A 23,896-nucleotide genomic window follows, 5' to 3' on the forward strand; every position below is an offset into this window, starting at 1 on the left:
GGGGGTGCTGTGGTGGCTCCTGGCGCAGACACGTCCTGTGCCCGTGTCTGGTGACGCGCGGCGGGACACAGGGACATACACAGGCAGAGATGCTGGTTGGGAAGGAGCGCGGAGCAGAGCTGAGCCAGGCCCAGGCCCCTTTAGTAACCGTTGACAGTTTGTGGGATTTTCAGATACCGGCCTGAACTGAGAGGTTTTATCAAGAATTGTCATTAAACACACACCACTCTCACTCATGAGCTTGGGCTCCTTACACTTTGCTCACTCCTCACTCCTTACAATTATGAGAAACGTACTTCAGCACAACCTGTCCAAGCCCCTTTGTATTTTGACTGGCTGCTGTGATCTAACTATGCCAGCACTATTTCTTCTTTGACCGTCCAGATGGTCACGTTAGTGTTGATCGTCCTCTGTCATCCAGGTGGCTGGAGCCACACGTCTTGCCTTCCCACGTCTTTGCTTTTGTAGAACCCCAGAGTGTCAGGGGCTGAAGGGCCCTGGAAAGCTCACCCAGTGCAATCCCCCCATGGAGCAGGAACACCCAGATGAGGTTACACAGGAAGGTGTCCAGGCGGGTTGGAATGTCTGCACAGAAGGAGACTCCACAACCCCCTGGGCAGCCTGGGCCAGGCTCTGCCACCCTCACCCACAACAAGTTTCTTCTCAAATTTAAGTGGAACCTCCTGTGTTCCAGTTTGCACCCATTGCCCCTTGTCCTGTCACTGGTTGTCACCAGAAGAGCCTGGCTCCATCCTCCTGACACTCCCCCTTTCCATATTGATCCCCAGGAATGAGTCCCCCCTCAGTGTCCTCTTGTCCAGCTCCAGAGCCCCAGCTCCCTCAGCCTTTCCTCACACGGGAGATGCTCCACTCCCTTCAGCATCTTGGTGGCTGCGCTGGACTCTCTCCAGCAGTTCCTGTCCTGCTGGAACTGAGGGGCCACAACTGGACACAAGATTCCAGGTGTGGTCTCCCCAGGGCAGAGCAGAGGGGCAGGAGAACCTCTCTGACCTACTGACCACCCCCTTCTAACCCACCCCAGGTACCATTGGCTTCCTGGCCACAAGGGCCCAGTGCTGGCTCACGGTCACCCTGCTGTCCCCAGGACCCCCAGGTCCCTTTCTCCTACGCTGCTCTCCAACAGCTCATTCACAACTTACACTGGAACCTGGGGTTGTTCCTGCCCAGATGCAAAACTGTACACTTGCTCTTGTTCTATTTCGTTAAATTTTTCCCCGCCGAACTCTCCAGCCTGTCCAGGTCTCTGGATGACAGCACAGCCCCCAGTGTCACCACTGCTCCCAGCTTCCTGTCATCACCAAACCTCTTCACATCTTGCTTTCCCACATCTTTGCTTTCTAACATCCGTCCTCCCCAAATCCCCATCCCGCAGCGGCGCTGAGCGGGCGGGCACAAGGACCCGGGGCGGCCGGAGGGGCGGGGCTAATGCTGGAGTAAAGCAGGGGGCGGAGCCAGAGCAGGGTGTGGGCGGAGCCATTGGGCGAGGCGTGGCCAGTGAGGCGTGTCCAGGGGGCGTGTCCAGGGCGGGGTGTGTCCCGGCGGCCATGGCGTCGCTGTTCGGCGGCGTGGAGGGGTGAGGAGTCACGACACGGGTGGGGTGGGGGGGTCCCCATTGTCCCCAAACCCCCCGTGTCCCCCTCGGGTCCCCCCAACCTGTGTGGGAAGGGGGCGGAGGTCGGGGAGGGGGGGCCCCGGCTGCAGCCGGAGGCTGCAGACGGGGCCCCCCCTCCCCGACCTCCGCCCATGGTGGGTCCCCCCTGGCAGCGTGTGTGTCCCCCCCACTTTGTCCCCACAGCGGGGGCACCCACTCCAAAGTGGTGTTGGTGTCGGGAGATGGGCAGATTTTGGCCGAGACGGAGGGACCCTGCACCAATCATTGGGTGAGCTGGGGGGGGCACCCCCCTAAATTTGGGGGGGGCGGGACAGTGTGGGACATTTGGGGGGGTGGGGATGGCTGTCCCTAAGTTCCCAGGGTGGGATGAAGGTGTTAAGGATGATGCTGGGGGGTCTACAAGCTACAAACCTCCCCTGGGATGGAATCCGGGGGTTGCGGGGGGGAGGATTTAGGGTTTGGGGGGACTTTAGGGTTTAGAAGGGGACTTTAGGCTTTGGGAGGGGACTTTAGTGTGTGTCCCCCCCCAATTTCTCAGCTCATTGGCTCCGAGAAGTGCCTGGAGAGGATCGAGCGCATGGTCAGCGAGGCCAAGAGCAAAGCGGGCGCCGATCCCCACGTCCCCCTCCGCTCGCTGGTGAGTCCCCCCGCCCCCCCCTCGCTGTGTCCCCCGGCCGGGGGTGACAGGGACGCTGTGGCAGGGGCTGTCCCTGAGCGGGGGGGACCAGAAGGACGCCATCGGGAAGCTGACGGAGGAGCTGCACCGGCGCTTCCCCCACCTCAGCCAGAGCTACTACATCACCACCGACGCCGTGGGGGCCATGGCCACCGCCACCGACCAGGGTAGGGGACACGTCACCGCGGGGGGACATCCCCGTGCGGTTTGGGGGGTGACCGTGCGTGTCCCCTCCATCCTGCGCAGGCGGCATCGTCCTGATCTCGGGTACCGGCTCCAACTGCAAACTCATCAACCCCGACGGGTCGGAGACGGGCTGCGGTGGCTGGGGACACATGATGGGTGACGAGGGCTCAGGTGGGCGGTGTGGGACACTGGGGGGTGGCTTGGGACGCCGGGGGGGTGGTGGACGCCGGGGGGGGTCTCACCTGGCTCCCCGCAGCGTACTGGATCGCGCACCAGGCCGTCAAGATGGTGTTTGACTGCATGGACAACCTGGAGGTGCCGCCGCACGACGTGGGGTACATCAAGCAGGCCATGTTCGACTACTTCCAGGTGCGGGGGGGCTGGGGGGTCCGGGCTGCGTGCGCGTGTTCTGGGGGTCTGGGGGTGCTCTGGGCTGCTCCATGGGGCGGTGGGGTTTGGGGGATGATCCTCGGCAGGGTCGTGGGGGGCTCTGTGCTGGATGGGGGTCCCACGTGCTGGGGTGGGGATACGGGGCTCAGCGCTGGGTTCCCCGCGCGGCAGATCTCGGACAGGATGGGCCTCCTGACGCATCTCTACCGCACCTTCGAGAAGTCCAAGTTTGCGGGGTTTTGCCAGAAGCTGGCGGAGGGTAAAGAAACCCCTTTCCCGGGGGGGCGCGGGGGCGGGGGCCACACGGGGGGGCCCGGCCCTTGGGCAGCCCCTCCCAGGGACGGTCCCCCCTTTGCCGTCACTCCCCGGCTCTGGTCTCTGCCCCTTTGCTCCCGTCACCCCGAGCACCCTGCGCCCCGTCGGGGGGGCCGCGCAGCTGCCGGTGGGTGCGGGGGGGTCCCAGGTCCCCATCCCACCCCCCGCTTTGTCCCCAGGCGCCCAGGCTGGGGACCCGCTCTGCTGCCACGTCTTCACCAGGGCCGGCGAGGTGCTGGCTCGCCACGTCGTGGCCGTGCTGCCCAAAATCGACCGGGTGAGCGCCGCTGGGGACGGGGGGCGCGTGGGGGGGGTCCTGGTTCTAACCCCCCCTCCCCGCAGAGCCTGTTCCTGGGGGAGCTGGGGCTGCCCATCGTGTGCGTGGGCTCCGTCTGGAACAGCTGGGAGCGCATGCAGGCGGGTGAGCGCAGGGATGGGGGCGACGGGGGGGGTCCCACGGTTCCCCCGTCCCCCAATCGCCGTGTCCCCCCCAGGGTTCATCCGGGTGCTGGCGCAGGCGCGGGACGAGGCCCCCGGCCGCATCTTCACCCGCTTCAGCCTCCTGAAGCTGAAACGCTCCTCGGCGCTGGGGGGGGCCCGGCTGGGCGCCCAGAACATCGGCCAAGCGCTGCCCTTGGACTACGCTGACAACGTCGACGTCTTCTACACACACGTCTTCTAGTGGCGCGTGTCCCCGTGCCGTCCCCCCCGGGACGCAGGGACCGTCCGCACGCGGCGCCGGGGCTGGGGCCAGCGGGTGGCGGTGGCGGTTTGGTGATGAAGAGCTTGTGCGGCTGGTAGGAAATATTAACGAGCTGCTTCGTTAGTAACCGAAATTGCTGTGAACTTGCACGTAGAGTTTGGTTTAGGCGAGGGACGCTGGAGGTGGTTCAAAGTGACGTTCTAGCCATCAGCAGGTGCTGCTTCTGAAGAAAATCCGATGTAAGGACCCCCTGAGGGGCAAGAAGAGCCCAGACTCGGGTATTAGGCTCTGGTGTGAGGGTTTGATTAGAGTGTGAGGGTTTGATTAGAGTGTGAAGGTTTGATTAGAGGGTGAGGGTTTGATTAGGGGGTGAGGGCTGGGTTGCCCGGGGTGCCTGTGTTCGGGGTCCCGTGTGCAGGGACCCCTCGAGCTGATCTGTCTGCTGCTGTACCAGCGAAATAAACCGTTTGGTGGAATTTATCACCCGAGACGCTGCTTTGGGTAACGTGGGCTGAAGAAACCTCCTCGACATCAGGGACCCCAGATGTCGCCATCGGAACGTCTCCAAAATCCCTCCGCCCGCAGAGGGCGGGGGTCAGAAAGGCGCCCAAAGACCTTATGTCGAGATTTATAACTAAAAATAATTCATTTATAACTAAAAATGTATCTATAACCAAAAGCAGGAGCCCAGCAGGACGGCGGCCGGGACAAGGACCTTCCGATCAGCACAAACCTGTGATGTCAGCTGGAAAAGAGATTCCCGGACAAACGGGTTATTGGGACGTTTGGGATGATTTGGTGTTGGGGCGAAAAGCCCCGAGTCGGGGAATCGGGACAAAGGGCTGTGCCCGAATGGGGGAGATGGGGCCGTGCTGGGACACAAACGCTGAGCTCGGAGAAGGTGCCGAGGGACATGTCCAGTCGTGGCGGGTGCGTCAGATACAGCCCGAACCGGGCAGACACTTAAATATCATGAGAGCTGCTTCAGCCAGACCAGAGACACAAAACAATCAGCAAAGATGCAGAATTAGCACCGGGACCCCAGAGCTGCAGCCCGCGGGAAATGGAGCTAACATGGAGCAGGAGGCTCCAGGTTGGGCAGAGAGGTGGTAGATGAACCATCCCTGAGACACCCCAGGCCAGGCTGGACGGGGTCTGAGCAACCTGAGCTGGTGCAGATGTCCCTGTCATGGCAGGGGGGCACTGGGGGTGGGACGATGTCCCTGTCACAGCATGGGGGGCACTGGGGTGGGACGATGTCCCTGTCACTGCAGGGGGGGCACTGGGGGTGGGACGATGTCCCTGTCACAGCATGGGGGGCACTGGGGTGGGACGATGTCCCTGTCACTGCAGGGGGGGCACTGGGGGTGGGACGATGTCCCTGTCACAGCATGGGGGGCACTGGGGGTGGGACGATGTCCCTGTCACTGCAGGGGGGGCACTGGGGGTGGGACGATGTCCCTGTCACGGCAGGGGGGGCACTGGGGGTGGGATGATGTCCCTGTCATGGCAGGGGGGGCACTGGGGGGGGACGATGTCCCTGTCATGGCAGGGGGGCACTGGGGTGGGACGATGTCCCTGTCATGGCAGGGGGGGCACTGGGGGTGGGACGATGTCCCTGTCACGGCAGGGGGGCACTGGGGGTGGGACGATGTCCCTGTCACGGCAGGGGGGGCACTGGGGGTGGGACGATGTCCCTGTCACGGCAGGGGGGGCACTGGGGGTGGGACGATGTCCCTGTCACGGCAGGGGGGGCACTGGGGTGGGACGATGTCCCTGTCACGGCAGGGGGGGCACTGGGGTGGGACGATGTCCCTGTCACGGCAGGGGGGGCACTGGGGGTGGGACGATGTCCCTGTCATGGCAGGGGGGCACTGGGGTGGGACGATGTCCCTGTCACTGCAGGGGGGCACTGGGGTGGGACGATGTCCCTGTCACGACACGGGGGGGCACTGGGGTGGGACTGGGGAGCTGGCTCAGGGTTGGGCTGCAGTGAGAAGAGAAATGGAAGAAAACAAAAAGAGAGGAGGAGGAGAGAAAGGGAGAGAAAACGGGACAAAAAAAGAAGAAATGAGACAAAAAGAGAAAGATGAAAAAAAGAAATAAGAAAGGAAAATAAAAGAGAATGAAAGAAGAAAAAGGAAAAAAGGATGAAGGAAAAATAAGAGAAAAGAAGAAAAATAAAAATGGGGAAAAGCAAGAAGAAAAAAGAGAGAAAAAGAGAAAAAGAAAAAGAGAAAAAGAAAAAAGAACTAGAGAAAAAGAAGAAAAAGAAAAAAAGAAAAAGAAAAATAAGAAAATAAAAAGATTAAAAAGAAGAAAGGAGAAAAAAGAAGAAAAAGATGGGGAAAAAGAAAAAGAGAAGAAAAAGGAAAAGGAAAAAGAAGAAAAAAGAAAAAGATTAAAAGAAGAAGAAAGAAGAAAAAGAAAAATGAAAAAGAAAGAAGAAAAAAAAGAAAGTGAAAGAAAAAAGAAAAATAAAAAGCAAGAAGAGGAAAAAGAAAAAAGAAAAAAAAGGAAAAACAAAGAAGAAAAAACAGTAAAAAAAAGAAAAATAGGAGGAAAAAAAGCATGAAAATGCAAAATAAAGGTAAAGTGAATGCGCTGCCCCACACACACTGCCCCACACACACTGCCCCATACACACTGCCCCACACACACTGCCCCATACACACTGCCCCACACACACTGCCCCATACACACTGCCCCACACACTGCCCCCCACACACTGCCCCCCACACACTGCCCCACACACACTGCCCCACACACACTGCCCCATACACACTGCCCCACACACTGCCCCACACACACTGCCCCACACACTGCCCCACACACACTGCCCCACACACACTGCCCCACACACACTGCCCCCCACGCGCTGCCCCCGCTCCAGCCGTGGGCTCCGCACCGCGGATTCTGTCCCCGGCTTTCCAGTCGTATCCCGGGGCAGCGCGGGTGCCCGGAGCCGGTTCCTGCCCTGGCCCCGGGGCTGGACCCACCGCGGGGTGAAGGCGGAAAATGGGGAGCGAGACGTTTGGACGGGGACAGCTCAGGCGTCCCCCAGGCCAGACCCGCGACCCGCTCACCTCCAAAACCAGTTTATTTTCCATGACGCATTGTCTGAAATGTACAGCACGTCTTGGGGCGGGGGGTGAAGAAATCAAATAGAAACCCGAGAAAAAGGGAGGGAAGGAATTGTGCTGCTGCTTTGGGGGGTTGCCCAGCACAGAGCCTGGCACAGCCCAGTACAGCACGGGGACAGCCCAGTACAGCACGGGGACAGCCCGGGGACAGCCCGGGGACAGCCCAGTACAGCACAGGGACAGCCCAGTACAGCCCAGTACAGCACAGGGACAGCCTGGGGACAGCCCAGTACAGCACGGGGACAGCCCAGTACAGCACAGGGACAGCCCAGTACAGCACAGGGACAGCCCGGGGACAGCCCAGTACAGCACAGGGACAGCCCAGTACAGCCCAGTACAGCACAGGGACAGCCTGGGGACAGCCCAGTACAGCACGGGGACAGCCCCGGGACAGCCTGGGGACAGCCCAGTACAGCACGGGGACAGCCCAGTACAGCACAGGGACAGCCCGGGGACAGCCCAGTAAAGCACAGGGACAGCCCGGGGACAGCCCAGTAAAGCACGGGGACAGCCCGGGGACAGCCCGGGGACAGCCCATGGACAGCCCAGTACAGCATGGGGACAGCCCGGGGACAGCCCAGTACAGCACAGGGACAGCCCAGTACAGCCCGGGGACAGCCCAGTACAGCCCAGTACAGCACAGGGACAGCCCAGTACAGCCCGGGACAGCACAGGGACAGCCTGGGGACAGCCCAGTACAGCACGGGGACAGCCCAGTACAGCACAGGGACAGCCCATGGACAGCCCGGGACAGCACAGGGACAGCCCGGGGACAGCCCAGTAAAGCACAGGGACAGCCCAGTACAGCCCGGGACAGCCCCGGGACAGCCCGGGGACAGCTCGGCACAGCGCGGGGACAGCCCGGCAGCCCTGGGCACGGCTTGTACCGAAAAGTGGGAAAATCAGCCCAAAGCAGCGCCTCGGGGCAGCGAGATCTGAGAGGCACCTGCGCCCGGCTCTGGCTGCAGTAATGTCAGGGTTTAGTGCTGGTTTTAAGCAGCCAGAGACGGGAGAGCTGGTGGGTTTCAGTGCGGACTGTACCGAGTTAAACCAGCCTAAAGCTCCGCTCAGCGTTAGTGTTCAGGCCCAGGGACGCCTGAGTCGCTGCTCAAGGAGATGCAGCCACCGGCTTCCATCCCCACAAACCCGCGGGGACCCCTTATCCCCCAAATTAACGGCTCTGTTTAATTAACGGGGACGCTGGAAGGAACTGGAGCTGCCAGGTGAGATGCACACCCATGAGCAAGCGTTCCCGTCCGCCCTACCAGAGCCAGCAATCATTAATATTGTAATTGTCAAGCTAAACCCTCGCCGAGCAGCTGCCGCTTCCTCTGGGCGCGGGTTCTGAGCCCGGCTCTGCAAAGCAGCCCAGCTAGGCCTGGAAACAGAGCCCAGGGACGCTGCTCACGCACAGCACAGCGGCGGCTTCGCCTCCAGCGCCACCCACCACCGCGGCAGAGGGGCCGGGACGCTGCCCGTCACCTCCTCTGCCCACGTCCCGGCTGCTCCTGCGCTCAGGACCTTCTCCCAGGGAGGCTCTAAGCCGCTCTTTTGGAATTTACTTACAGATGCTTCAGAGCTGGGGGAAAACTCTTTAAGGAGCAGACGCGGCGCTCCCCTGGCTGGGGACGGACACTGGGTGACAAACGCCGTGTCCCCAGGAGCTCCCACAGCTGTGGGTCGGTGCTCAGCACGTACCGCAGCGCTGGGCCGCTCCAGAGGACCCCGGGCTTTACACTCGTGTCACACTCCACTTGAGCGAAAGGAATCTTGTTTAACGGAACAGGGAAAGCCGGCGCGGCTCTCGGGGGCTGGGCCTTCCTGTAAATTATGCTTAAACCAGAACAAGAGACTTTCCCACCAGCAGGTTTGGGCAGGGGTGGAAACGCGTCTGTGAGGCTGCGGGAGCGCGGGGCTCCAGGACAGACCCAAGGGCTGCAAGTCCCAGAAAGCAAAAACTGCCAAAAATAAAAGAGGTGATAGACGGTACAAAGAAGAGTTTTGTAGGAATTAAAAAAAAAAAAAAAAGAAGAAAAAAGGTACTTGAAGCGTAGAGCGAGATGTCGCCACGTTGCAGCAGCTCCGTCCCCCGGCCGCGACCCCGGAGCGGGGACAGTCCCTCCTAATCCTGCCTGGACATCAGTACTTCACGCCGGGCACAAACTCCTTGGCATCGGGATTCAAGTTGCTTTTGCTCTGCAAGAAAAGAGGGAGTGGGGGGGTCCAGCAGTGGTTTAAATATGGGCACCCGTCCCGAGGACACTGTCACTGGGGCAAAGCGGCTGCCGTGGTCCCCGTGTCCCCACGGGCACCTGAGCTGCTGCAGAGCAAGTGTGACCGCCAAGGATCTGCCCCCAGGGGGGTTGGGGACCTCCCCAGCCGGCCAGGACACCCGAACAACAGGTGAGAAAGGGCCCGTGTTGCTCGGGACCGGAGCTCAGCTCCATCTCCACGGCTCCCGGAGAGCAAGCTCTGCAACGCCGGAGACTTTGGGCTTTAGGATATGTGGCTAAAAATAATATTCTTGCAGAAAACTCCCAAATGCACCGTCAGCACCAGCCCCCGCACCGACACCCCACTGCCGGCCAGGAAACCCCGGCCCCCCACACTGGGGACAGGCTTTTGGGCAGGGCCTGTTGTGACAGGACAAGGGGTGATGGTTTGAACTAAAGGAGGGAGATTCAGGCTGGACATGAGGAAGAAATTGTTGCCCTGAGGGTGGTGAGAGCCTGGCCCAGGTTGGCCAGAGAGGTGGTGGATGAACCATCCCTGAGACACCCCAGGCCAGGCTGGACGGGGCTCTGAGCACCCTGAGCTGGTGAAGATGTCCCTGTCATGGCAGGGGGGACTGGGGGAGGTTTAAGGTCCCTTCAACCCAAATTATTCTACGAAACCCCCAGGGAAACCCGTCCCCCACCCCAGGACGGATCCTCTGCTCATCAGCAGCCGCGCCGCGCGTCTCCTCACCAGAATGTCCTCCGAAGCGTGAACGTCACCCACGGAGAGCCCGTTGAGCTGCTGCTGCAGCTGCCCCACGCCCTGGGGCAGGTCGCGCGACGGAATGAACCAGTCCTGGTCCTCTTCCTCCAGCATCTCCTGGAAGCAGCGGTCGAGGAACTCCTGCTCCTGCAGCTCCTCCTCCACCTGCCCAGAGACCCCCGTCAGCCACGGGGACCAACCAGCGCACCGCGTCGCACCAGGGAGGCTGAGCTTGGATCTGGGGACAATTTCTTCCCCAAAGGGCTGTGGGGCATTGGAACAGGCTGCCCAGGGCAGTGCTGGAGTCACCAGCCCTGGAGGGCTGGACAGACGGACATGAGGTTCTCAGGACACGGGGCAGGGACAGGGTGGGGTGTGGTTGGACTGGATGCGCTCAGGGGCTCGTCCAACCAGACCGATGCCGTGCTGATTCTTCTCTCCGGCTCCGGCCGGCGCGGCGCACGAGGTCCCGGCACCAGCGCATCCCGCGGCAACGGGGTGGGATTTACCGGCCGGGATCCACGGCCCATCCAGCCGCAGCAGCACACGCGGGGTTTTGGGCTCCGGAAGAGCTCGCTGCTAAATGGCCGGGGGGGCTGACATTAAAAATAATGAACCCCCAGCGGGGTGCAGTGCGGGGGGCGCGTTGTCAGCACACACGCTGCCTCGGTCTAGGGAATTATTTGCTATATCACTTCCTATAGGACTTGGTTTAACTGCTGATATAGAATTTGCTTAGCATAAACTGCCCAGCATAACGTGGGCGAGCTGTTGAACTTTCTGATTTGTTAGTGGAAAAGGCCTCAGGGTCCTCAAGCTGGGAAGTAAGGGGAGATGTGACCCTGGAGGTGAGGAGAGGGACCGAGCGGGGAAGGTTTTGGTTTGGCAAGGCCTTATTTTCTGCAGCTGCAGGCGCAGCACAGCAGCTGGAGGTCAGAGCGGAGCGATGCCGCGGCCGTTCCTGATGCTGCAGAGTGATGCCGCGGCTGTTCTCGATGCCGCGGCTGTTCTCGATGCTGCAGAGCGATGCTGTGGCCATTCTGTTCCCAATGCCATGGCCATTCCCAATGCTGTGGCCATTCTGTTCCCAATGCCATGGCCATTCCTGATGCCATGGCTGTTCTGTTCCCAATGCCATGGCCATTCCTGATGCCATGGCTGTTCTGTTCCCAATGCCGTGGCCATTCCTGATGCCATGGCCGTTCCCTTCTCAGTGCTGTGGCTGTTCTGTTCCCGATGCTGCAGTCATTCTGTTCCCAATGTTTCATCCGTTCCATTCCCAATGCTGCAGCTGTTCCGTTCCCAATGCTGTGTCCGTTCTGTTCCCAATGCTGTGTCCGTTCCGTTCCCAATGCTGTGTCCGTTCTGTTCCCGATGCTGTGGCTGTTCCATTCCCAATGCTGTGTCCGTTCCATTCCCGATGCTGCAGCTGTTCCGTTCCCAATGCTGTGTCCGTTCTGTTCCCAATGCTGTGTCCGTTCTGTTCCCAGTGCTGTGGCCGTTCTGTTCCTGATGCTGCGGCCGTTCCGTTCCCAATGCTGCAGCCGTTCCATTCCCGATGCTGTGTCCGTTCCATTCCCAATGCTGTGTCCGTTCCATTCCCGATGCTGTGTCCGTTCCGTTCCCAATGCTGTGGCTGTTCCGTTCCCGATGCTGTGGCTGTTCCGTTCCCGATGCTGTGTCCGTTCCGTTCCCAATGCTGTGTCCGTTCCATTCCCGATGCTGTGTCCGTTCCGTTCCCAATGCTGTGTCCGTTCCGTTCCCAATGCTGTGGCTGTTCCGTTCCCGATGCTGTGGCCGTTCGGTTCCTAATGCCACAGCTGTTCCGTTCCCAATGCTGCAGCCATTCCGTTCCCAATGCTGTGTCCGTTCTGTTCCCAATGCCACAGCCGTTCTGTTCCCAATGCTGCAGCCATTCCGTTCCCGATGCTGTGGCCATTCCATTCAATGCTGCAGCCGTTCTGTTCCTGATGCTGTGGCCGTTCCGTTCCCAATGCCACAGCCGTTCTGTTCCCAATGCCACAGCCATTCTGTTCCCAATGCTGCAGCCGTTCTGTTCCCGATGCTGCGGCCGTTCCATTCCCAGTGCCACAGCTGTTCGTTCCCGTCTCCGCGGTTTGCGGAGCACCGACACAGGGTGGCACTCATCTCCTGCCGAGCGCGGATCCCCCGGGCTGAGGAAAGGAGCCGGCTGGGGCTGCCGGGCTGGAACGGCAGGAATGGGGCTGGGGTCCCGTCCTCACCCCCAGCAGCCCCGTACGCTCCATGGGGCGCCTTAACCAGCTGCTCCCACCTTCCAGGCGGGTTTTCTTGTGACGTTTATGCTCAACCAGCTGCCACAAAACGAGAGCCAGGGAACGGCAGGATTTGGAGCAGCTGTGACCGAGTCCACGCGAGCTGAGCGAATCTGTGTGTCGCTAAACGCTCTGAAGAGCTTCAACCCTGCCATTTCAGCAGTGGAAAAGAGAAACTACAACCAAAACCGGCTTCCCGGGGAAAAGGGGAGCTCGGCAACCCGCCCTGCTGTCCGCGTTCAGCTTATTCGGTCCCTGCTGCAATTGAAATCCCGCGCAGGCAGGATCTGAGCTCTCAGGTGCCGCTGCCTCCGGACCCTCCACCGGCCTCCAAAACTGGTTCTGGCCTGGGGAAAACCGCCTGGCCGCTCACAGACCCTCCGCGGGGTTTGCGTGGGCTGTTCCTGACACCGCGCTGGCACTGGTGTGTGACAACAGGACAGCGAGGGGAACAACGCACCAGACGGTGACACCGACGGTGGCAACGGCCCCGGGATCCTGCACTTCTCCAGGACGCTGTGGAGCGAGCGCAGAGCTCCGTGCGCCTCAGGCACTCCAAGCCTGTGCACGTCCCCTCTCCTCCCAGCCCCGGCCCAGCAGCCCCTGTTTCCCCAGTGCTGGCTGTGAGCTGGGGACGCGGTGACCGTATCGGCCCTGGCCCAGGGGACAGGGAGGGGACATCCTGGGCACCCTTGTGCTGTCCCCGCCTGTGCCCCTCTCCCCAGCTCCTTATCACTGTCCGGTGACCACCTGAACCAGGACATGTGGGGCAGTGCCGGGGTGGGTTGTGGCTGGACTCGATGATCTTTTCCAGCCAAAATGATTGTCGCTGCAGACCAGGTGAGGGTCTCAGCGCCCCTGGGCCCACATGAGGAGGCCCGGAGCTCTTGGCTCCGTTCTCCTCCCTCCCGCAGGTCCCTCTGCCCCGGGCACGGAGCTGCCTTACGGTTTGCTTTGCGCTTTGCTTTTAATCAAGACAGCGCTTTCCAAACATTAGCTAATTAACGTAGCACATTTCCACCAGCACAGCTGCCTGTGGGGGCCTAATCACGTCACCAAGCGCAACAGAAGCCTTGAGTCACGGGCGCTAGCGCTGGGGCGGCTGCTGCAGACTCCAGGGTCACCGCCGCGGGCGGCCGCAGCGTCCTGCTGCGGAACCACGCTCAACCGCTGCGGACGGACCTTTCTGCTGAGGACACCAGTAGAGCTGACGAAACCCTCCTGCGGTGACCAGGGGCGCGGTGCGGATGTGAAATCCCTCTGACGCGGCTCCAGAGGCTCCTCCCTGACAGTCCGGGGACCGGAATCCAGCGCCTGGATGTTCCAGGCATGGGACAAGTGTCTGGGAGAGCTCGGCTTTGCAGCACATGAAGGGGGAAGCTCCTTCCCCACCCAGTTCAGGCGTCTGACTTCTCTGCAGCTACTGGGGTGAGGGCAGGAGGGACCAGCAAACCCGCAGCGAGCTCCTCCCTGCTGCGCCGTGCTGTGCGGCCATCAGGGTCCGAAGCAGCAGCACGAGGACACGCTGCGGCTGCGCCAGCTCTGTCGCCTCCTTGTTCCACAAGCTGCTCAATCTCCCCAGGGAACAAGCGCCAGGAGCAGAGGAAACGGCCTCAAGTTGCGCCAGGGGAGGTTGAGGTTGGATGTGGGAACAATTTCTTCCCCAAAGGGCTGTGGGGCATTGGAACAGGCTGCCCAGGGCAGTGCTGGAGTCACCAGCCCTGGAGGGTTGGACAGACGGACAGGAGGTTCTCAGGACACGGGGCAGGGACAGGGTGGGGTGTGGTTGGACTCCATGATCTGAGGGGCTTCTCCAACCCAACACATTCTGTGACTCCCGGTCCCAGCACCGTCACCAGCAGCTCTCCAGGCTCAACCGGCCCCCGCGGACCACGGCTCCTCCTGAGCGCTCTGGCTGTTCCAAGCGTATTCATGACCGTTTCACCAAAACGGAGCTTTTTACCCCAAACAAGAGGCACTAACCGCAGGAACCCGTTGTGGAGGCAGCCGGGCTACCAAAGCTCTCAGATTCCGAGCACCGATTTTTCCTCTCCCTCCAGCCGAGCACACGGAGCGGAAGGTCTTGTGTGTCACAGCAAAGCACGGGTCACGGTCCCAATAAAGCTCTGAGAGGGTCAGAGGCAGCGGGAGGGGTTTTTTCGGACTCTGCCCGCCGTGTCCTCAGAGGCAGATCCCACACAGCCAGGACGACCGTTCCCCCGCCCGGCGCAGGGCCCGCGGCGGCCGTGCTCACGCTGCCGGTCCCACCACAGGGAACCTCGCGCTCGGCGAGGCGCAGAACCGCGGCGCTGACGGCCCGTCCCGCTCTCACCTGCCTGTTGAAGTCCTCCTCGTTCTCCATCCACATGTACTCCGCGAAGGGGTTGTTCTCCTTCTCATCGCGGCCGCTGGCTGCCTGCTCGTCCTGCGCCGCGGGGCTGGGCGCGGTGCTGCCGAGGTCGGGGCCATTCATCATTCCAGACTCTGCCAGGAGAAACGAGGGGCTGAGGGGGCTGCGTCCCCCCGCGTCCCCCCGCCCGCCCGGACGCTCGCACTGCTGCGCTTCCGTTTCTATTCCACGGCTTTGACTCACCGGGATAGTCTGAACTTAACGCACGGTGTGAGCTGAGCAGCAGCTCCCCAGGCTGGACAGACCACCCCCCAACCCCCTCCATCCACCCCATCCACGCTAAATCAAAACACGCCCGTAGACCACAGCTGGGTTAGCACTGACCCACACAAGCACCGAAACAGTGAAGTTTTTGGCAGAACGCACCCAGGCCAGCCCGTGCCCCTTTACCCCACCCCGAATGTCTGTATTTTTAGAGGGTATTTCGCAAAAGCCCGTCGGTTTGCGACACGCACGCTGCCCTTTGCTGAGCCACGAGTCCCAGGAGAGCAGGCTGAGCTCGGGCAGACCTTCCGGAGCCCAAAGCTCCGTGTCCCAGTGGCACCAGGGGCAGCTCTGCGTCCCCACGGCCGCTCCGGCCCCCAGCGCCGGATCTGTGTTCAACTCGGCCTGTGCCGAGCACATCATGCCTATTTTTAGGAGGAATCTGAAGCCCAGACAAGCCCAGGACAGCTGCCAGATGTTACGCTCTGAAAAGCAACAAAGGTGCACGGCTCTGATGTACCAACACCGTGGTGGCCCCGAGAGCCTCACAGCTGTGACACCGCTGCTTGTGGGCAAGGCACAAAGGGAGCAAAAAGGGCCAAGGAAGAGCAGGAAGGTCCTGGGGCCAGGCCACGCTCAAGCTGCCCCGGTGTCCGGAGAGAAGGCAGAAAAGGCTCCGGATTGAGCATGGAAATTCAGCCGTGCCAAAGCCAACACGGCGGCGCTGCCGCCAGCACCACCGAGCGGGGCTGGGGCAGAGCCAGCGGAGCCGCAGCACCAGCACAGCGCACAACCGGCTGGGGAACGGGGAGCTCAGCCGCCAAACCCTGCTGAAGCACCGGGGGCTGCGCAGGCACAGCCAAGGCAGGGACAGGCGCGTCCCGGGGAGCTCAGGGACAGGCGGGTTTTGGGGAGCTCAGGGACAGGCGGGTTTTGGGGAGCCGGGGGCTCAGAGCTCAGGGACAGGCGGGTTTTGGGGAGCAGGGGGTCAGAGCTCAGTGACAGGCGGGTTTTGGGGAGCAGGGGGTTCAGACCTCAGGGACAGGCGGGTTTTGGGGAGCAGGGGGCTCAGAGCTCAGGGACAGGCGGGTTTTGGGGAGCCAGGGGCTCAGAGCTCAGTGACAGGCGGGTTTAGGGGAGCCAGGGGTTCAGAGCTCAGTGACAGGCGGGTTTAGGGGAGCCAGGGGTTCAGAGCTCAGGGACAGGTGGGTTTTGGGGAGCCGGGGGCTCAGAGCTCAGGGACAGGCGGGTTTTGGGGAGCAGGGGGTTCAGAGCTCAGGGACAGGCGGGTTTTGGGGAGCTCAGGGACAGGCGGGTTTTGGGGAGCAGGGGGTCAGAGCTCAGGGACAGGCGGGTTTTGGGGAGCAGGGGGTTCAGAGCTCAGGGACAGGCGGGTTTTGGGGAGCAGGGGGTCAGAGCTCAGGGACAGGCGGGTTTTGGGGAGCAGGGGGCTCAGAGCTCAGGGACAGGCGGGTTTTGGGGAGCCAGGGGCTCAGAGCTCAGGGACAGGCGGGCTTTGGGGAGCCAGGGGTTCAGAGCTCAGGGACAGGCGGGTTTTGGGGAGCTCAGGGACAGGCGGGCTCTGGGATGTCCCACGTCCAGCACGCAGAGCCGGGTTCCCGTGGGGGCGCCGGGTCCAGCCCCACATCCTCCCGCTGCCGAGGGCCGACACACGCAGCCCGGGGGGTCAGTTCAGCCAGGGGAGCCGCCTGGGGCGGGAGGGGGTTTGCAATGGCTCCTCTTCCAGGTTTGTAAGCAGGACTCTCAGGATGGGTTTTCTGGGCGGCCGGGGAGCAGCACCCCCAGCACAGACAGGCGGGAGCACCCCCACACCCCACAATCACCCAGCGCACCCCACGGTGCCGCCTGAGCTCGGCGGCCCCATTTCATCCACCGGGGATAATATTCCGGGTGGAAAATCTCAGCGAATAGGTAAACAAACCAAACCCCAAACCAAACAAAAAGCAAACCCCGAAACACAACAAATAATTAAAAAAAATACAAAAAACCCCAAACAAACCAAAACAACCACAAAAAAACCAACAAAACAAAACCCAAGAACCAAACTAACCAAACAAAAACCCCAGTCCAAGTGCTGTTTTCTCTCCTGCTTTTCACACCCAGCTCTGAGGGGCCCAGCTCTGGGCCCAATGGTTGTGTGGGGCTGAGCCTCAGGGGTATGTGGGTCCCAGCCCCACAGCTGTGTGGGCCTGACCCCCACGGGTATGTGGGTCTGAGCCCCATGGATGTGTGCGTCCCAGCCCCATGGATGTGTGGGTCCCAGCCCCATGGATGTGTGGGTCCCAGCCCCATGGGTGTTTGGGTCCAGCCCCACAGCTGTGAGGTCCTGACCCTCATGGGTATGTGGAGCTGAGCCCCATGGATGTGTGGGTCCCAGCCCCACGGGTGTTTAGGTCCAGCCCCACAGGTATGTGGGTCCCAGCCCCATGGGTATGTGGGTTTGAGCCCCCATGGATGTTTGGGTCCAGCCCCATGGGTATATGGGTCCCAGCCCCATGGGTATGTGGGTTTGAGCCCCCATGGACATTTGGGTCCAGCCCCATGGGTATGCGGGTCCCAGCCCCATGGGTACGTGGGTCCCAGCCCCATGGACGTTTGGGTCCAGCCCCACAGGTATGTGGGTCCCAGCCCCACGGGTATGTGGGTCTGAGCCCCCATGGACGTTTGGGTCCAGCCCCACAGGTATGTGGGTCCCAGCCCCATGGGTATGTGGGTCTGAGCCCCCATGGACATTTGGGTCCAGCCCCACAGGTATGTGGGTCCCAGCCCCACGGGTGTGTGGGTTTGAGCCCCCACGCCTGTGTGGGTCTGATCCCGCACGGCTGTGTGGGTCCCAGCCCCACGGGTGTCTGCTGCGCTGCGTGTCTGCTCCCGCGGCCCTGCTCTAGTCACGCCAGCGCAGGGACCCGCAGCCCGCGACACGTCGCTGAGCCGCCGGAGCCGCGCTGCGGGCTGTCCGGTCACCCCGCAATAAATCAATCCCTGCTTTGCAGAGGGAAGGCTTCTGGGACCGGCTCCTCCTTTTCCCCTGGAAAATTAAACAGATCAATAAAAACCAAAAGTAATGTTCCACCTGGGTGCTGCGAGCTCAGAGAACAGATCCAGAACCCTTCAGCACCTCCTGAGAGCCGGGATGCGGCAAATCCCGCGGCGGGAGCCGCCCGGGGCCTCCCTGCTCCGCTGCACTGACATTGCCACTCCCTTGGTGCTGGAAATAGTCACGATGGAAACAGCACAAGGGGCAGAGACACCGAGGGCAAATTGACCAGCGTGGCTCAGGCAGGACGATGGCAGCACAGCGTCATTGTCCCCACGGCACTGAAGGGGATGGACTCTTTTTGGGGGGGATGAGAGGAAACGGCCTCAAGTTGCCCAGGGGAGGTTGAGGTTGGATGTGGGAACAATTTCTTCCCCAAAGGGCTGTGGGGCATTGGAACAGGCTGCCCAGGGCAGTGCTGGAGTCACCAGCCCTGGAGGGCTGGACAGACGGACAGGAGGTTCTCAGGACACGGGGCAGGGTGGGTAACACGTGGCAGAACAAATGGGGCTCATCCGGCAGCACCGGGAGCTCCCGTCCCCCTCCCCACGCCGCTCTGTGTCCCCACGGGTGTCCCCTCTCCACACCCCGCGCAGCACGAGCCGCGTTCCCCCACATCCCCAAAGAGTTAACAGAGCGGCGCCGGAGCGCAGGATCCGGCCCAGCTGTGCTCTTGGCTCCGGGCAGGGACATCTGGTCCTTCTCACCCTGCCGGGCCAGCGCGGCCGGAGCCAAAACCGCGGCGGAGGCCGCTCGGGGCTGGGGAGGCAGCCGGGCCAGGGCTCCCAGCGCTATAAATAGCTTTGGGAATTATCGGGTTTGCAGACAGGCTGTTTTTTCAGCAGGAAAATCCACCCAGACGTCAGGAAAAAGCACCCAAAGCTCGCTTTCTCCGTGCGCTCTGAGCCGTCGGTGCTGCGCCCTCCTCCAGCCGCCTTCGGGCTTTGACACCGCTCTCATTTCAGCTCCGTGAGCGTTCAGACAGAGAAACCCGCTGTTGTTTCCCCGTCAGCCGCACAGAAACGGTTCCCACAGCAGAGACACCGACCGCGAGCAAACGGGTCGGGGGTCCCGGCCCAGCCGCCCAGGATGGACCCGGGTCGGGGGTCCCGGCCCAGCCGCCCAGGATGGACCCGGGTCGGGGGTCCCGGCCCAGCCGCCCAGGATGGACCCGGGTCAGGGATCCCGGCCCAGCCGCCCAGGATGGACCCGGGTCAGGGACCCCGGCCCAGCCGCCCAGGATGGACCCGGGTCAGGGACCCCGGCCCAGCCGCCCAGGATGGACCCGGGTCAGGGGTCCTGGCCCAGCCGCCCAGGATGGACCCGGGTCGGGGATCCTGGCCCAGCCGCCCAGGATGGACCCGGGTCAGGGATCCTGGCCCAGCCACCCAGGATGGACCCGGGTCAGGGATCCTGGCCCAGCCGCCCAGGATGGACCCGGGTCAGGGATCCTGGCCCAGCCGCCCAGGATGGACCCGGGTCGAGGGTCCTGGCCCAGCCGCCCAGGATGGACCCGGGTCGGGGGACAGGGTGGACGGGTTTGCAGCCACTCCAACTCCTCCTCCGCAGCAATTAGAGAAGGGCAGCTCGTTAACCTCATCTCCCAAGAGAGCCGATTCTCCCAGCTCGGGAACTCCTCCTGTTCCACAGGCCCAGCGGGTTCAGCCCCGTTTCCAACGCGCTCGCTCCTGCCCACCCGCCCCGAACAAACCCGCGATCCCAGCCCTTAATGATCCCGGCCCTAAGAGATCCCGGCCCTAAGAGATCCCGGCCCTAATCCCTGTGTACAGACAAAGCCCCGACTCGTCCCCAGCCCGAGCTGCACCTTTCATCTCCAGCCCCGCAGACTTTTCCAGCGGGCGGGAGTGTCCCCGGCTGCCCCACATCACACCAGCCACATTCCCCGTTGGGTCTCACCGGGAACCCGGCCTAACTAGGTCTGGCTTTTTCTGGCCCAGCCCACGCTTTATCGCCACCTTGACGCCTTTCAAGTACTTTTATTCCCCCCCGGGCTTCTCCTTCCCCGACACCGGCGCTGCAGGTTTTACTCGCAGCACCGAGGGCGAAGCGCTGAGCGGGCGAGCTGCTCTAATTAGAGGGTGTGAAGTCTTCCAGGTTAGTCTGGACTTTTAATGTTAGGCTGGACTCCCTGTTCTCGCAGGGGGGTGCCAGTCCCCGCTCGCAGCAGACGCCGCGTCTTCCATGTGCAGATCTCTGGTGCTGAGGAGCTGCGCCCGTTCCCACCTGCGGTCGGGGGGTCTTCTCACCCCTATTTTAATCCGAATCCCCGAGAACAACCCCACACTCCGCTCAGCACCAGCCCCAGCGCCGCCAGACCCCCCGTCGTTTTGAAAGCAACAGACATACCGACCGCACTCTCGAAATGCGTAGAAACCTAATTTCAGATTCAACCTATACACGGCTCATCGTTGAGCTGCTTTTAATCCCGAAGACGACACGTTCTGCGCTCGAGAGCTCACGAGCGGGTCCTGCTGCTCGCCAGGACTAACGCCGCGGTACTGCCAGCGGCAGCAACCCGCTGTACGTTCTTCACGGGAACTGACAATAGAATTCTGGTAAAGGCTTCAAAACGGAGCGTCCGTCAGGCAGAACCTGCCAGCGGCCGGGCAGCCGCTTCGGCTCCGGGACGGAAACCGGGAGCTGCCGGGCCCACGGACACACCGTGACCCCCGGGCCCACGGACACACCGTGACCCCCGGGACCAAGGACACACCGTGACTCCCGGGCCCACGGACACACCGTGACTCCCGGGCCCACGGACACACCGTGACTCCCGGGCCCACGGACACACCGTGACCCCCGGGCCCACGGACACACCGTGACCCCCGGGACCAAGGACACACCGTGACTCCCGGGCCCACGGACACACCGTGACTCCCGGGCCCACGGACACACCGTGACTCCCGGGCCCACGGACACACCGTGACCCCCGGGCCCACGGACACACCGTGACCCCCGGGACCACGGACACACCGTGACCCCCGGGACCACGGACACACCGTGACCCCCGGGACCACGGACACACCGTGACCCCCGGGACCACGGACACACCGTGACCCCCGGGACCACGGACACACCGTGACCCCCGGGACCACGGACACACCGCGACCCCCGGGACCACGGACACACCGCGACCCCCGGGACCACGGACACACCGCGACCCCCGGGACCACGGACACACCGTGACTCCCGGGACCACGGACACACCGCGACCCCCGGGACCACGGACACACCGCGACCCCTGGGACCACGGACACACCGTGACTCCCGGGCCCATGGACACACCGTGATTCCTGGGCCCACGGACACACCGTGAGCTCCACACTGGGACACTGGAGAGGGACAGACGGACACAGAACTGCAGCTGCTGGTCCCATGGACACACCGTGAGCTCCACACGGGACACGTGGGAGGGACAGACAGACACAGCACCGTGATTCCTGGTCCCGTGGACACACCTTGAGCTCCGCACAGGGACACCTGGGGACAGCGGGGAGGGACAGACAGACACAGCACCGCAGTTACTGGGCATGGTGAGCGCGGCAGCACCCCAGCGCTTTGGCAGGGCCCTCCAGATCCACGGGACTGGCTTTATCTGTGTTTGTGCCGGGGAAACGGAGCCGCTTTGGGCTGGACGCCCGCCCTGCGCACAAAGTGTAGCGAGGCCAAGAGAACCAAAGCAAACGCGGCGATTCGAGCCCTCGGCTCCGCGACCTCGCCGGCTCCGGCTGCTCCCCCCTGGCTGCGGTGCCGCGCTCCCTGCTCTCCCGGCCACCGAAAGCCGACAACGCGCGTCCTGTCAACGCCGGAGCAGAGCGGGCGCCGGGCAGGGCCGCCTTCCAGCCCGGATTGCGGCTGCTGACAACACCGGTGTAGACCAAATTAACACCGGGGTACGATGCCAGCTCGGGGACAGGCGCTGTGCCGGCGCCCCCGCGGTGAAGCGACGGGGGATCCGGGGGTCTCGCGTCACCGTCCCGCGGCTGCACTCAAACCGCGGCTCACGGCGGCCAGGGGACAACAAGCTCCTGCTCCACAGCGGGGGACAAGCCTGTGTGTGGAGTAAAAGCTTCACAATCTGCAGCGGGATCTGAGCGGCCACCTCGCAGAGCCCTCGGACGCCGCGCACGGCCCGTGTCTCCTGCCCGTCTCAAATAAACCCACGGGGAGGATTCCACTATGAGGAGACGCGTGTGGCTCTTCCCTCCCCGGCCTGGCAAGGGCCGTCCCCTCAGCTCCACTGCGCAGAAAGGAAACGTGCACGTTTTCAACGCAATATTATGATACGCGAACCAAATACACACAACTTAGGGCTTCACGCAGCCTCTTCGGCGTCCTCTATGGCCAAGGCGGACAGAGGGACGGGGGTTTGGACCAACGCGCCGCAGCCCGCCAGACGCAGAGAGGAGTTTCCCTCCCTGGCCGCGATGCTCCGGCAGCAACACCCGACTTGTCGCTGCACGTCAGGCTGAAACCTGAAGAGCCAGCACGTAACAAAACACCTGAAGGGCAGGAGCCAGGAGCCGGGTACGCGTGCCGGCCCCGTCAGCACGGCCGGCGGGCAGGACAGCCCGGGCAGCCCGAACCCACCGTGTGCCGCGGCCCTGGGACGTGAATCGAGAAACCGGCTCCCAGTCGCTGCGACCTGCACAGGCCGTGCGGAGGGACACCGGCCCCCGGAGCGGCGGGACCGCGGCGCCCGTGCCCCGGGCGGGGGCGATGCTGGGGGAGCAGGTTTCACAGAACCCCAGAGTGTCAGGGGCTGAAGGGCCCTGGGAAGCCCATCCAGTGCAATCCCCCATGGAGCAGGAACACCCAGATGAGGTTACACAGGAAGGTGTCCAGGCGGGTTGGAATGTCTGCACAGAAGGAGACTCCACAACCCCCTGGGCAGCCTGGGCCAGGCTCTGCCACCCTCACCCCAACAAGTTTCTGCTCAAATTTAAGTGGAACCTCCTGTGTCCCAGTTTGCACCCATCGCCCCTTGTCCTGTCACTGGTTGTCACGCAGAAGGGGTTTAGGAGGGAGAAGCCCCGCGGACCGTGTCCCGTCCCGGCCGTGGCTCAGGGCTCCCCGGGCCGGTCGGGGAGCCGCTCCGGGGCAGGAGGGGCGCAGGGCGGGCGGTGGGACAGGCGCAGCTGCGGGCTGGCGGGGGCCCAGCCGGGCTGACACCGGCCAGGAGGGACTTTGGCCGGTCCCTCCGAGCAGGACACCCGGTGCAACCCCGGGTCCTTGGCGTCCCCCGCACCCCCGTGGATGCAGCTCTCCCGGAAAGACGCGACCCGGTGCAGCCCCCGGCGCGCCGGGCACCGGCCGGACGCGGCCGCACACCCGCTGCTCCCCCGCGGCTGCGCGGGCAGAGCTGCGAGCGCAGCCGGGCCCGGGCCGGGGCCTGCGGGCGCCGCGCAGCGCGGCCGGGGCCTGCGCCCGCCGGAGGCCCGTGAGCCACAGACCCCCGGTGCTGCCCCGAGCGGCGGCCGGAGCGGAGCGGAGCAGAGCAGAGCAGAGCTGCGCCTGCGCCCCGAGCTCGCCCCGCGGCCGCTGCCGTTACCTGCGGGCCGGGCCGGGCCGGTGCCGCTCCGGCGCTCCCGCCTCCGCCGCCGCTGCCGCCGGACCCGCTGCCGCCCGCCCCGCGCGGCGGGGACACGCCCCCCGCCCCGGCCAGCGGAGCTGACACCCCATTGGCCAGCCTCCCCAGGCGTCCCCGCCCCCCCGCCCTCGGCTCTAAGTCTGGTTGGACGGAATGGCGAGGGAGCGTGTCTCTATTGCACCGGTCCGCTGCCGCTCCGGCGCCGAGACCCGCCCACCCTGCCGGCGTCTAATTGGAACTCTGGCTCCACCTCCTAGCCTCCGGATTGGTTAACCTCGGAGGGGCTGATTGGTT

General features: G+C 63.1%; 2 protein-coding genes across 3 annotated transcripts; one reads left to right on the forward strand and one right to left on the reverse strand.

Annotated features, from left to right (window-relative positions):
• The first annotated feature begins 1,476 nt into the window (after positions 1-1,476).
• Positions 1,477-4,383, forward strand: NAGK (N-acetylglucosamine kinase). 2 transcript variants are annotated; one of them, XM_065060141.1, is made up of 10 exons: positions 1,477-1,594; positions 1,817-1,901; positions 2,172-2,270; positions 2,335-2,476; positions 2,556-2,666; positions 2,752-2,864; positions 3,057-3,144; positions 3,380-3,477; positions 3,543-3,621; positions 3,695-4,383. In XM_065060141.1, exons 1-10 carry the CDS (start codon positions 1,566-1,568, stop codon positions 3,880-3,882), a joined length of 1,032 nt encoding a protein of 343 aa, XP_064916213.1. In that variant the 5' UTR covers positions 1,477-1,565; the 3' UTR covers positions 3,883-4,383. The 2 variants fall into 2 exon arrangements, with proteins under 2 accessions (XP_064916213.1, XP_064916214.1); XM_065060142.1 differs by lacking the exon at positions 3,057-3,144.
• Positions 4,384-6,985: 2,602 nt separating this feature from the next.
• PAIP2B (poly(A) binding protein interacting protein 2B) lies at positions 6,986-23,669 on the reverse strand. Its single transcript, XM_065060143.1, has 4 exons — positions 23,564-23,669; positions 14,652-14,803; positions 10,014-10,190; positions 6,986-9,242 (listed from the first exon to the last, which is right to left on the reverse strand). The coding sequence occupies exons 2-4, from the start codon at positions 14,793-14,795 to the stop codon at positions 9,186-9,188; spliced, it is 378 nt and encodes a 125-aa protein (XP_064916215.1). The 5' UTR covers positions 14,796-14,803; positions 23,564-23,669; the 3' UTR covers positions 6,986-9,185.
• Positions 23,670-23,896: the final 227 nt, after the last annotated feature.

Source organism: Columba livia, chromosome 4 (assembly GCF_036013475.1).
Source record: "Columba livia isolate bColLiv1 breed racing homer chromosome 4, bColLiv1.pat.W.v2, whole genome shotgun sequence".
In the NCBI taxonomy this organism is placed as follows: domain Eukaryota; kingdom Metazoa; phylum Chordata; class Aves; order Columbiformes; family Columbidae; genus Columba; species Columba livia.